Source organism: Cucurbita maxima, unplaced genomic scaffold (genome assembly GCF_002738345.1).
Source record: "Cucurbita maxima cultivar Rimu unplaced genomic scaffold, Cmax_1.0 Cma_Scf00061, whole genome shotgun sequence".
NCBI classification, from domain to species: Eukaryota; Viridiplantae; Streptophyta; class Magnoliopsida; order Cucurbitales; family Cucurbitaceae; genus Cucurbita; species Cucurbita maxima.
The window spans coordinates 707,314-721,047 of record NW_019272077.1 but is presented as its reverse complement, the minus strand read 5'-3'; the positions used below and the strand labels follow the sequence as shown (position 1 = coordinate 721,047).

The 13,734-nt window shown below is 37.2% G+C and overlaps 1 protein-coding gene and 2 non-coding genes across 3 annotated transcripts; 1 reads left to right on the top strand and 2 right to left on the bottom strand.

The window, feature by feature from the left end:
- Positions 1 to 1,321: 1,321 nt before the first annotated feature.
- On the bottom strand, positions 1,322 to 1,403 carry TRNAS-AGA. Its single transcript has one exon. It is a non-coding gene; the product is annotated as a tRNA-Ser (tRNA).
- Positions 1,404 to 2,677: 1,274 nt separating this feature from the next.
- On the bottom strand, positions 2,678 to 2,759 carry TRNAS-AGA. Its single transcript has one exon. It is a non-coding gene; the product is annotated as a tRNA-Ser (tRNA).
- Positions 2,760 to 9,799: 7,040 nt separating this feature from the next.
- Positions 9,800 to 13,117, top strand: LOC111471981. Its single transcript, XM_023117668.1, has 5 exons — positions 9,800 to 10,711; positions 11,124 to 11,591; positions 11,840 to 12,217; positions 12,332 to 12,399; positions 12,604 to 13,117. The coding sequence occupies exons 1-5, from the start codon at positions 10,040 to 10,042 to the stop codon at positions 12,914 to 12,916; spliced, it is 1,899 nt and encodes a 632-aa protein (XP_022973436.1). The 5' UTR covers positions 9,800 to 10,039; the 3' UTR covers positions 12,917 to 13,117.
- Positions 13,118 to 13,734: the final 617 nt, after the last annotated feature.

The window sequence follows — 13,734 nt, the reverse complement described above, 5'->3', positions numbered from 1 at the left end:
CCACATGATTTCTAGTCATGCCCGATAACCACTCCGGCACGCCCACTTGATGAGCCCTGGCATACACAAAGGTTTAGGAATTGGTTTCAACCAATTCGGTAAGCTGTACAGAAAGATATCACTCGGGAAAGAAGTTTGATCACTCACCTATTGTGAACCTAGAACCCGTTTCCTCTTTCCTTCTCCGATCAGGGGGTTAGAGAGCTTATCTCCCTACGTCGTCTTCAGCAAAGTTCTTCATTTTCTCCCCACGAATCTATTGCCATAAAGGCTCGTGGATGAATTACACTATGGAGCTCCAATTTTGGGGTCAAAGCTTTCTGGTTTATGGGTTCCAAAAACAAGAAAAATCATCCTCTTGCTCACGCTAATCCAGACCTCCTCAGCCCTTGATTCCTTTATGAAAAGTTCAATTAGCCTCTACGAAGAAGGTAAAGGAATTGGTCTCACCCAGCGTCATTGAGTATAGAGAGGGATTTTTTAATTTTCAGAAACTGACCAAAAACTTGCCCTAAAAGCTTGAACTAAAAAAAATCTCCCTTTTCCAGAGCTTGCTAGCCCTCGAGTTCTTCTTCACGCTTACTCCTTAGGTTCCTAGAAACTCCATGGACACGAGCTTAAGGGAAAAATTTATCTATAGTGCTCGAATTATATTTTCAAAGTTTCTCCAAAACTACATTCAAGAACTCGATTGGGGAAATCTGTTCCGTGCATTTTCTGCGCTCGATCCCTTCTACAAAAGTGTGGGTAACTTTATGTTGGATGTGTAGCAATTGGTTTGAGGGAAATCGGTGGGGTGTAGCTCCCCAATTTTCTACACAACAGTGAGTTAAAAACTCGAATTGTTCTTGCTTGTTTCTTGAGATTTAGGGACTCTTCTCTCGAACGAAAGGCCCAGAATGAATGCCCTAACCTCTTTATAACCCACCACTCCACTGCCTTTGATTTCTCCAGAAGCTGCACGCGTCCTTACCTGAAACGTCGAGGCGAAAGACGCGATTTTTGCCCAACTCAGCCGTCGGATGAGATCGTGGCAGTCTCATATGGACCTAGGTTCAATTTTGGACGACATGGACGGTTGGATCTCCACCAATTTGGAATGAAAAATTCAAGGGGCAGATCTGCCGTGAAATCCTTGGATTTTAGTGCTACGTTTTCAAATGTTTTGTTTTCGTGACTTTTTTTTACCACCTTCTAACATCAAGAAATCTTTTTATACGGGCACCGTTCTAAAATTAAATTTTACTCTATATGCAACGTGTAATTCCCGTCCAGTCCTCACCTCGGGTAAAAAAAAAATAAACTCAACAGAGATGAAAACCGTGAGCGGCAGGATTCGAACCTGCGCGGGCAAAGCCCACATGATTTCTAGTCATGCCCGATAACCACTCCGGCACGCCCACTTGATGAGCCCTGGCATACACAAAGGTTTAGGAATTGGTTTCAACCAATTCGGTAAGCTGTACAGAAAGATATCACTCGGGGAAGAAGTTTGATCACTCACCTATTGTGAACCTAGAACCCGTTTCCTCTTTCCTTCTCCGATCAGGGGGTTAGAGAGCTTATCTCCCTACGTCGTCTTCAGCAAAGTTCTTCATTTTCTCCCCACGAATCTATTGCCATAAAGGCTCGTGGATGAATTACACTATGGAGCTCCAATTTTGGGGTCAAAGCTTTCTGGTTTATGGGTTCCAAAAACAAGAAAAATCATCCTCTTGCTCACGCTAATCCAGACCTCCTCAGCCCTTGATTCCTTTATGAAAAGTTCAATTAGCCTCTACGAAGAAGGTAAAGGAATTGGTCTCACCCAGCGTCATTGAGTATAGAGAGGGATTTTTTAATTTTCAGAAACTGACCAAAAACTTGCCCTAAAAGCTTGAACTAAAAAAAATCTCCCTTTTCCAGAGCTTGCTAGCCCTCGAGTTCTTCTTCACGCTTACTCCTTAGGTTCCTAGAAACTCCATGGACACGAGCTTAAGGGAAAAATTTATCTATAGTGCTCGAATTATATTTTCAAAGTTTCTCCAAAACTACATTCAAGAACTCGATTGGGGAAATCTGTTCCGTGCATTTTCTGCGCTCGATCCCTTCTACAAAAGTGTGGGTAACTTTATGTTGGATGTGTAGCAATTGGTTTGAGGGAAATCGGTGGGGTGTAGCTCCCCAATTTTCTACACAACAGTGAGTTAAAAACTCGAATTGTTCTTGCTTGTTTCTTGAGATTTAGGGACTCTTCTCTCGAACGAAAGGCCCAGAATGAATGCCCTAACCTCTTTATAACCCACCACTCCACTGCCTTTGATTTCTCCAGAAGCTGCACGCGTCCTTACCTGAAACGTCGAGGCGAAAGACGCGATTTTTGCCCAACTCAGCCGTCGGATGAGATCGTGGCAGTCTCATATGGACCTAGGTTCAATTTTGGACGACATGGACGGTTGGATCTCCACCAATTTGGAATGAAAAATTCAAGGGGCAGATCTGCCGTGAAATCCTTGGATTTTAGTGCTACGTTTTCAAATGTTTTGTTTTCGTGACTTTTTTTTACCACCTTCTAACATCAAGAAATCTTTTTATACGGGCACCGTTCTAAAATTAAATTTTACTCTATATGCAACGTGTAATTCCCGTCCAGTCCTCACCTCGGGTAAAAAAAAATAAACTCAACAGAGATGAAAACCGTGAGCGGCAGGATTCGAACCTGCGCGGGCAAAGCCCACATGATTTCTAGTCATGCCCGATAACCACTCCGGCACGCCCACTTGATGAGCCCTGGCATACACAAAGGTTTAGGAATTGGTTTCAACCAATTCGGTAAGCTGTACAGAAAGATATCACTCGGGGAAGAAGTTTGATCACTCACCTATTGTGAACCTAGAACCCGTTTCCTCTTTCCTTCTCCGATCAGGGGGTTAGAGAGCTTATCTCCCTACGTCGTCTTCAGCAAAGTTCTTCATTTTCTCCCCACGAATCTATTGCCATAAAGGCTCGTGGATGAATTACACTATGGAGCTCCAATTTTGGGGTCAAAGCTTTCTGGTTTATGGGTTCCAAAAACAAGAAAAATCATCCTCTTGCTCACGCTAATCCAGACCTCCTCAGCCCTTGATTCCTTTATGAAAAGTTCAATTAGCCTCTACGAAGAAGGTAAAGGAATTGGTCTCACCCAGCGTCATTGAGTATAGAGAGGGATTTTTTAATTTTCAGAAACTGACCAAAAACTTGCCCTAAAAGCTTGAACTAAAAAAAATCTCCCTTTTCCAGAGCTTGCTAGCCCTCGAGTTCTTCTTCACGCTTACTCCTTAGGTTCCTAGAAACTCCATGGACACGAGCTTAAGGGAAAAATTTATCTATAGTGCTCGAATTATATTTTCAAAATTTCTCCAAAACTACATTCAAGAACTCGATTGGGGAAATCTGTTCCGTGCATTTTCTGCGCTCGATCCCTTCTACAAAAGTGTGGGTAACTTTATGTTGGATGTGTAGCAATTGGTTTGAGGGAAATCGGTGGGGTGTAGCTCCCCAATTTTCTACACAACAGTGAGTTAAAAACTCGAATTGTTCTTGCTTGTTTCTTGAGATTTAGGGACTCTTCTCTCGAACGAAAGGCCCAGAATGAATGCCCTAACCTTTTTTCTTTTATACATTTCAATTTTTTTTCGACTAAATTGATTTTTTGTGTTACTCCGAGCTAGCAAGAATAATTTATGAACCAAAAGGTTAAAAGCTCGAATTAATAATTAAAGTTAAAAATAAAAAATCAATTTTCATTCATTGATTAAGATCACTTCACTATGGATTTATAGTTGAACTCGTATGTACTCTAGGACAAGTTATGTTCATTAATATAATTATTATAGACAAATAGATTCTTCACAAGTTGTTTGTAATTACAACCGATCAAAAGCTTGTTTCACCCATGTAATTACATCTTATAACATAGTACGACTAATGCTCTAATGAAAATTTTGTTTGTAATCTAGCAATAAACTAAGTCTCTCTTAATTAGTAAGAGGTCGGAATTAGTACTTCAAAAAACTAAATCTGCTTACCTTAAATAGGAACAAGTTAATTCCATCTTGTAAATTTTTGTTCTCAACAACCAATTCGGTCAAATGTTCGAAATGGTACAGTTATTGAATCGATTTGAAAAGTCACTCCTACCATGGGAATCATAGGACATGTCCTTACAAGAAAAAATTCATAACTCATTCATAATTAAGATGGAGCATCATCTTATGAAATATTAATCTTCTCAATTTATAAAGTTATAAAAGAGATTAAATATTGTTGTGGCTCAATCTTATATAAAATTATTGTATAAGGTACCCTCACTCACATGTTCACATGAATAAGTTTTCACAGGAACAAGTTGAATCAAATTATTTGTAACAATTAAAAAAAAAAAAGAATTGTATCTGTTAGGATCGCACAACAACACACACTCAATCTAGATGAGCACAAAGAACAGGATAGAGAATATGCAAGGAGAATATTGGCTAAAAATTTTGTATCGATGACTTCACATATGTACAATAGGAGAGAATATAAAGGATACACAAAACAATGAGGGAGGATACCAAGAATACATAAAGTACATTTTCAAATCTTTACCGAGCGAATATATATATATGATTTAGCTTATTATATATAGCTTTACTAGAGTTAACTATCTACTATATATATATATATAGTTTTACCAAATATAACTTTTTATTTTACATGACTATTTACTATTTATGACAATTTATTTATATGTCATTTAACATTTGGTATGTATAAAGGTTGACTAAAATATAAATAACCAGTCGGCTCCATAACCTAACAATTCTATCACTTGGAGACTGATCTAGTCAACTAAGAATTTCATTCTCAAACGACCATGAGCATCTTCATGACATCATTCCAATTGAGGCTTTGCATAACCTCAATATTCCAACATCAACACATTTTGTCAATTTGTTGGATTATTTGCACCCTCTATCTTCTCCAAACACATCACCATCTTCCACTAGCCGGAGAGTGAAATGGTATTTCCTTTATATTTTGTCTTTAAATGATAGACCGGTTTCCTCACCAACTGTATGACACTCTGACTATCATTATAAAGAATCTTTTTGTGCTACTTCTTGCCCAATTTTTCTAGATAGGCTTTGTACAACCTCAATATCCAACTTCAGCCATTGCCACGTACGCAGCCTTAGTACAACGTATGAAGCCTAGACATTCCATCATTCATGGCTTGCTCCCACTTGGTTGTATCCTCCAACTGTAGGGACTCATCAGAGGGCTCTGGTTCCCTTTCATCAGCAATAGATAGTGTAATGAAGGTACATACATATTTGGTACTTTAATAGTACTGGATGATCTTCTCAACACCGGTTTAGGTGTCACTTACTCTACTGCTAGTTCCTCTGCAACAACCTTAGGAGTTTCATGAGTATTTGCTACAACATGACTAGGTGAGTTTCCTTGCAACTCAAGCTCAACTCCCACTTGCTTCATGGTCTTGGAACCTTCCTCCACATCTGGTTCCTTAGCAGTAGTCTCAGGAGTTTCATGAGTATCGGCTACACCATCACTAGGTGAGTTGTTGGCTTTTTGGCCCTTGATCTCACTTTAATCAATTTCAATCAATTAATTGATTGATGTTTTGATGATAACAAACCTACTTTTAATTATTAACTAATTTCAGTATTTTGAATTGTCAACAGCATAAGGTTGGGAATAACGATTTCAACGACTTTTCAATTACTTAAATCAGAGCTAAAACGAAGAAATTACAGTCGAGACAACATAACCGATGTGATGATGTGGCAGCAAAATCAAAATGATGGACAAATCAAAGTATATCAAAGTATGACACTTATCATTTTGGGAGAGTAACAAATGGTGAAGTTTTTCTTATTATTATATTTCTAAATAAAATTATTTTTACAAAATATAAATTTGAATCTAACCGTTACTCGCCTCGATTTTTATTATTACTATATTATATTATTATATTTTAAAATTTTGATAGTTACTCACATCATTTTAATTATTATTATATTATTATATTTATAATAAATTTTAAATTTTTTATTGAATAGTTATTCACGTGACTTTTTATTATTATTATATTAAAAAATTTAAATAAATGAATTTAGAAAATTTTCTTATTTATTTACTTTTAATCTTCACCTTCTATGGTTCCTAATACAATCCAAGGGTCAATATTAATTCTTACCTTTTGCCACCTTTCTTCTCTATATAAACTCATCAACTTCTCCACATTTTAAACACACAACTTTCATAAATTCTCACAACGACCCACATCAACAGATTTCAGACCTTCTAAAACTCCTTTCGCAGCCAGTGACTTCATTTCTTTCACGCTCATATGTTCAAGTCTATTATGTCATAGACTTGAATTTGAAGCACTCTCAGCAACAGTAGCTATGTTCATACACCCTGTAGTGGTGTATAAGGTTCCAGATTTTGAGCCACAAGCTACCACCGTAGCACCCTTCATAATCTTCCACGAACTCTTCCCTAACTTTGTTGCATAACCTGTGCTGTCCAACTGACCAATAGAGATCAAATTCTTCATAAGACTAGGTGAAGGTGTTAATATAACACATGCGGAAACAATTATAGTAAATAACTAGCATGTTCACAAGTATTAAAACTTAATGAGTTTGAATACTAACCTTTTGTAGTTCAAATTTCTTTTTCCTTACGAACCGGTTTCGAACCACCACTAGTGTCTTCTCCACTATCCTCCAGCTTTAAAACGGGATTGTGAAATCCGATGAATGACTAAACTTGGGAGGAATTTTGTATATATGAAAAGAGTGTTTGTGAGAGGTTTTTCTCAAGGTTTTTCACCAACCATAAGAACTTTCATGTATTATGATCACTCTATTTATAGTCATGTTTGCATGTTCATGCAAATTTGAGATCACCAAATTTTGGCACTCAAAATTTCACTCAAATGTTTGGGATTATGGGGCAAGCATGCATGCTTGAGTTAACCAAATTTTGACACTCAAAATTTCACTTAAATTTGTGGGGTTTATTTGGCAAGCATGCAAATTAGGTCAACATTTTGACTTTTTTCATTTTGATTCAACAATCCATTTGAATTATTAATTTCAAATTAAAGTAATATTAAATAATTAATTAAACTATGTAATTAATATTTAATATTAATTCAAATGACAATCCCAATGAATTCCGACACATATTTGATTATTTCTCAGATTCTCTTTTTTGTTTAATTCATAAATAAAACAAAAATTCGGTTAAATATATCGTATATGTAATGCATTTTCCCTAATTTGAATTCGAACACTTCGAACTCATTCGTCACACTGTTCTATGGTTTAGTTCGATATGAGTTAGCAGAGGGACCTAATGGACCTATAGATCATGGGCTCCAATGATCCAAGATTAACCGGTTAAACTCATTAACCTTGTTAACCAACATTCGTTAACTACTAGGACATTCCACTATAGCCTAGTAGTTGCACTCCCCTCACTATAGATATATTTCTGTCCATTTGATATAACCATGATTAGTAAGTCGATCCTTCATAGGTTGTTCGTAACTAGAGCTGGGTCAATTTACCGTCTTACCCCTGAAGTTACTTCTTGTTTCTTATGTCTCACTGATCCTCTAATGAACAATTGGTTTGTGGTCCAACCAGTAAACCAGATCCCTCTCAGGCCAATGAGAGGGTGGGGCCCCTTGTTCAAGACCTGGAGTCAGTAGTTAAAGGGAACTATCTCTCTCTATCCCTAAAAGTGGGTAGAAGTGAATTCTATCTTGCACCCCACGTCCCCAGTCATTTAGCTAGTCTTACCCCTGAAATGGGAGGCCTATTGAGTCGGCGAACTTGAGCCACTCTCACCCATGCAAATCTAAGGATAATTCTGAATAAACAGGAGTTCATAGTTAGCTCAGGATTAAGATCAAGTTACCTAGGTCATCGAATGAAAAGAAAATCAGTTTCAACAGTAAACGACATTATAAAGTGAGTGATTTTCTTCATGGTCCGATCTTATGCAATACTCATTGCATAGGACGCCCCCACTCACATGTCTCCACATGTACAATTTTAGTGATCACATTGTTTATATCATATACAAAAGTGGGCCGCATCCATAGTGTCCCCAGAATGAGGTACTCAGCCTTATCCTTATACTATAGATCATTTTGACTATATACTTGAACTTGATCAACTCTTATGTCTCTACATATAGTTCAAGTAATCATACTATAGACATTTTTTTTTTCCTTTAATCTCCAAATCTTTGTTGTCGGCAAGGTACGCCTCCTCGAAATTTTCAGACTTGAAATTCCAGAACAACTCTTTATTTGGAGACAAATGAAAAGATGCACTTGAATCCAAAATCCAGGATTGAATCGAACTGTCAACGCTGAGGATTAGAGCATCCCCATTGTCTTCTGCTGAATTTATAGAATCATCATCATCATCTTCAGATTTGTGATTTTGCTTCCTCTTTGGTCTTGTACATCTGTCCGAAATTGACACTTTTCTCCACAATTCCAATACGTTACATTTGGTCTATTTGAAAATTTTCTTCGGTTTTTTATTTTGATCGTTCTTTGTTTGGGTCATTCGGTTTACTTCTTCCCTGTTGGTCAACACTGAGAGCACTACCAGATGAATTTTCAATTTCTCGTTTGCGAGTACTTTCGCTGAGAACTACATCTCAAATTTCATCAAACTTCAGTTTATCAGATCCTTGGGAACTACTGATTGCAGCAACAACAGTATCCCACGACTCGGGTAAAGATGACATCAAAATCAATGCTTTAATCTCATCTTCAAAATTAACTTCCACCGAACTCAGTTGACTTACGATCATATTGAATTCATTTATATGATTAGCAACAGATCCACCTTTAGACATCTGTAGATTAAACAATCCTCGCATCAAATACACCTTGTTCATAACCTACGATTTTTCATACATATTTTACAGCGCCTTCAACAGATCTAACGTTGTCTTCTCCTTGATGATGTTGAACGCCACATTTCTGAATAGTGTCAACCAGATCAGCCCTAAGGCTTGTCGATCCTTGAGCTTCCACTGCTTTGTGGTCATGGTATCCGGCTTTACCCCCAACAAGGGTTCGTGAAGACCATTCTAATATAGATAAATCTTCAATCTACATCTTCCAGAAATCGAAATCGGATCCATCGAACTTCTCAATTCCAATCTTTGAACTTTCCATCTTCACAGATCGTGGTGACTTCTGCCTAGTTCTGATACCAGTTGTTAAGATCGCACAACAACGCATATACTCAATCTAGATGAACACAAAGAACAGATTGAGAAAATGCAAAGAGAATATTGGCTAAAAGTTTTGTATTGATGTACAATATGCTGGAAGACAAAAAATACATTTTCAAATATTTGCTTCAATATATATATATGATTTAACTTGCTATATATAGTTTACCAAATATAGCTTTGGTATGTTTACGGTTACTTACGAGCTATAAATAAGCAGCAGACTCAGAGACTATGAGTATCTATAATTTTACTTAGATAAGACTCCATAGCCTACTAGTATCCATAATTTTACTTAGATAAGACATCCAATCGTATTCATATACTATGTATCTTTTATAATATTACTTAGAACGTGATTCTCTCGTCGTGTAAACTATATATTATCTCGGACTAAAAATATTATCCACGCTTTTAAAATTTTAAAATCCGAAATGCAAGGTTCTTGAATAAATAAAAGTTTTAATCATTCCATTCGGTAGATAACACGGAAGGGCCAAAACCCTGTGGGAGGGCTGACAGTGTCACAGCTCACATGGCCGCAATTTTAAACCCTTAGCCTCCTTTTCCTTCTCCTCCTGCTGTTTCTCCATTTCCATCATCCCCGCAGCGCCAAACCCCTTTCTTCAACCGCTTTCCCGCTCTCTGTTTTTCTATGTGATTCTCTTTTCTCTTCAAACCTCTTCAAAACTGTTAATAGGGTTTTTGCTCACTGAAATGCCCACAACAACAAGCGATGCAGAAACTGTTGCGATTAAACCCTTCGTCTTCTTCCTCATCCCCCATTCTCTGTACTGCTGTTAAACCCTTTTCTTCTCTACCTTCCAAGAGCACCTTCTTCAGCCCTAAACCACCGCAGCAGCCTCTTCTTATGTCGGCTGCTACTTCATTTCATAGCGGCGGCACTGGCTCTGCCTTTTCCGCTTCCTCTCTTATCAGAAAACCCTCTTCCGTCGTTGTGTCTTCTCGCTTCGTCGCCGCTAATTCGTCGAGAAATTGCTACTTGTGCCGGTGCGTAATCGAAAACCCTGCCGCATTGCGAGCGTGGGTTGTGTTTAAGGATAATCGAAATGGACTGCGACGGCCGGCGTGGGTGCACACGGATTCTGATGGGTTGTTTTCTTATTCTGGTGTTGAGGAGCTGAAGAGCTCGAGAGTGGCTGTGGCTGGTGATAATGGTGGGGATGGAGATGAAATGGTGTGTGATAATGGTGGAGAAAGTGGGAAGGTTTTGGAGGAAAAAGGGTCTAAGTCGAATAGGAGGCAGAAGAGTTTGTCTGGTGGAAGCGTGTTGGTTGGTGATCCTGATTTGTTGACCATTCCTGGAGTTGGTCCAAGGAATTTGAAGAAGCTAGTGGAGAAGGGGATTGGAGGAGTGGCTGAGCTCAAGCAGTTGTATAAAGATAAGGTGAATAAGTTCGGCCACTTGTGTTTTGATAATACTATATTATGAGTATTGTTTCTAAGTAGCTTTCTTATTTTTGATATTGGTTTCTGCTAGTTCCATGTAATGCTAGAAGTATAGAAACATTGTGGTTTACTGTGTTTCGTTTTGAAGATGAACAAGGGCATGTTTAGTACTACTTTTGGAAGAGAATTAGTGTTTTAAAGTATTGATCAAAAGTCATCTCAAACTCACTCTTTTGGAATCCTTATTTTAAATTCTAATGTGCATATTTTAGAAATTGTCTATGACAAAGTAAATCCAATTCCATCAATGTGCTTGGCTGATTAACATGTACTTAGAGAAAAAGTATTTGTAATAGCTAGGAGAACATGATTAAAGCTATCATGAAAAACACTCCCTGCCTTTTTTGCAGTTCTTTGGTGATTCTAGCCCGAAGATGGTTGAGTTCTTACAGAGTTCTGTTGGAATTATCCACAGAAATCATGCTGAAAGTATAACTGCTTATATAAAAGACAGTGTCGATGAAGAGTTGACAGAGGACAGTTCAAACTCAGATGCAAAGCCATCACAGAAGAAACGGATTACATTCTGTGTCGAGGGAAATATTAGTGTAGGAAAGACGACATTTCTTCAAAGAATAGCTAATGAAACTCTTGAGCTACGTGACCTGGTTGAAGTGGTTCCAGAACCTATTGACAAGTGGCAGGATATAGGACCTGACCACTTCAATATACTAGATGCATTTTATGCCGAGCCTGAAAGATATGCTTATACTTTCCAGAATTATGTGTTTGTCACAAGAGTTATGCAGGAGAGGGAGTCTTCTGGTGGAATCAAGCCACTCAGGTTGATGGAAAGGAGCGTTTTCAGCGACCGAATGGTAAGAAGACATAATCTATAACTTCGTGTTTTAATCTTATAAAGTCAAACATGTCGTGTGTCAGGGCTCCATGATTTTTCATTTGACTTTCTCTAGAGTCAGATTTTGTTGTGACATTAATGATCAACATTGATGAATGAAATACCCTGCAGTTTCTTCCTTTTTTCTACTTGACTGATTATTTGAGAAGAAGAGACCCTTACTATAATTTAAAGGCTGACACTTTTGTTTCATTGGTACTATCAAAGGTGTTTGTGAGAGCTGTTCATGAAGCAAATTGGATGAATGAGATGGAGATCAGCATCTATGACTCGTGGTTTGATCCAGTTGTATCAACCTTGCCCGGGTTAATTCCTGATGGTTTCATCTATCTTAGAGCAAGCCCTGATACATGCCACAAAAGAATGAAGCTACGCAAGAGAACTGAGGAAGGTGGGGTCAGTTTAGAGTATCTCCGTGACCTGCACGAGAAGCACGAAAGCTGGCTGTTCCCTTTCCAAAGTGGTAACCATGGGGTTCTATCTGTCAGTAAGCTGCCATTTCATCTAGACAGTTCTTTACACCCTGATATTAGGGATCGTGTCTTTTTCTTGGAGGGTGACCATATGCATAGAAGCATTCAGAAGGTGATCTGAACCAAAATGCACACCATTTTGCTCTTTCAATACTTATATGCAGCGAAAAGGAGCTTATGATTTTCTTTTTCTACTTTTAACTTTTATTCTTTTTGTGGTGAGCAGGTGCCTGCATTGGTTCTTGATTGTGAACCAAACATTGATTTCAGCAAAGACGTTGATGCTAAGAGACAGTAAGCCGAGTTTTTTATTTTTTATGTTGCATTTATCATTGGCAAGCGAGGGAATGTCAAATGTTATCATCATTTAATGGCAACTGTGATATTTCAACCCCGATAATTTACTTACAAAACAGTTTGTTCACACTAATGTTGATATTAATCTGCATATGTTTGTTACATTTGATTCTTATTCGCTATGTATGTTGGCTCATGAAGGTATGCTCGTCAAGTTGCCGAATTCTTTGCATTTGTAAAGAAGAAGAACGAAGCGTCTTCGTCAACTGCTGGACAGGACAGCGGAAATGGTTCCCAACCACAAGTAATGCTGCCAAACAAAGGATTATGGGTACCGGGCGGGAATCATTTCCCAGAATCAGCTCTGAAATCATTGGATTTCAGGCGGGCAATGTCGATGATATCTGGNTTTTTCCTCCATTTTTTTTTTTTTTTTTTTTTTTTTTTTTTTTTTCATTTTGGTTCCCAGATTCATCTCAACAGCCCACTTGTTTTTCTGTTGTGTTTCTGGTGAATGTGGACTAATGTGTAAAAATGGTTGCTGCTGCTGCTTGTAGTGCTTAGGAATGTAGTTAGTTTGTACGATGTTAGTGTTGGAGATGGTTTTGTAGGTTGTAAAACTCTCTTCCAGTTTGAAAAAATTGTTGGAGATGTGATGAACTGATGAACTATGCTTACTATAATTGTCTTTATGAGCAGTTTCTGACTTCTGCAACCTCTATAGTTTATTAATTCTGAATAATTATCATATCATATCATAATTAGTTTTGTTTAATCACAATTATTGTGTCATTACAATGTCATTAATTGTTTTTAGTGATGGGTTTGGAAAGATCCAAAGGGGTAGGGGTGATGTTGACAGAGATTTTGGAAGCTATTAACAGCCACAATTTTTTGAAAAATCAAATGGCATTGGCTGTATTTAATTTAATGCCTTGCCTATACATATTTGTTGTTGTTTTAGTCTTGCAGATTGGACTGGTAAACACATTTTAAGATTTCAATGGTTATGGTCAATGCTCCATAGCTATTTGTCTTCAAATTTTCTAATTATTTTCTTTTCTTTTTAATTTTTTTTACCAATTTCATTTTTTGAATTTTGCATTAAAAAATTAATAAATAAAAGTTTAATTAATATTTTAAGAACAAAAGATGGAGCAACTATTAATTTTCTTCAACTTTTAAATTTAATTTATTTCAGGTAGTTTTAAATTTTTATATTTATTTTATTTTTTCTTTTTTGTCTTTAAACAACTTTGAGGAATAACATTTTGGTTTGTAATCTTTATTTATTTTTAACAAAAAAAAAAAAAAAAAAAAAAAAAAAAAAAA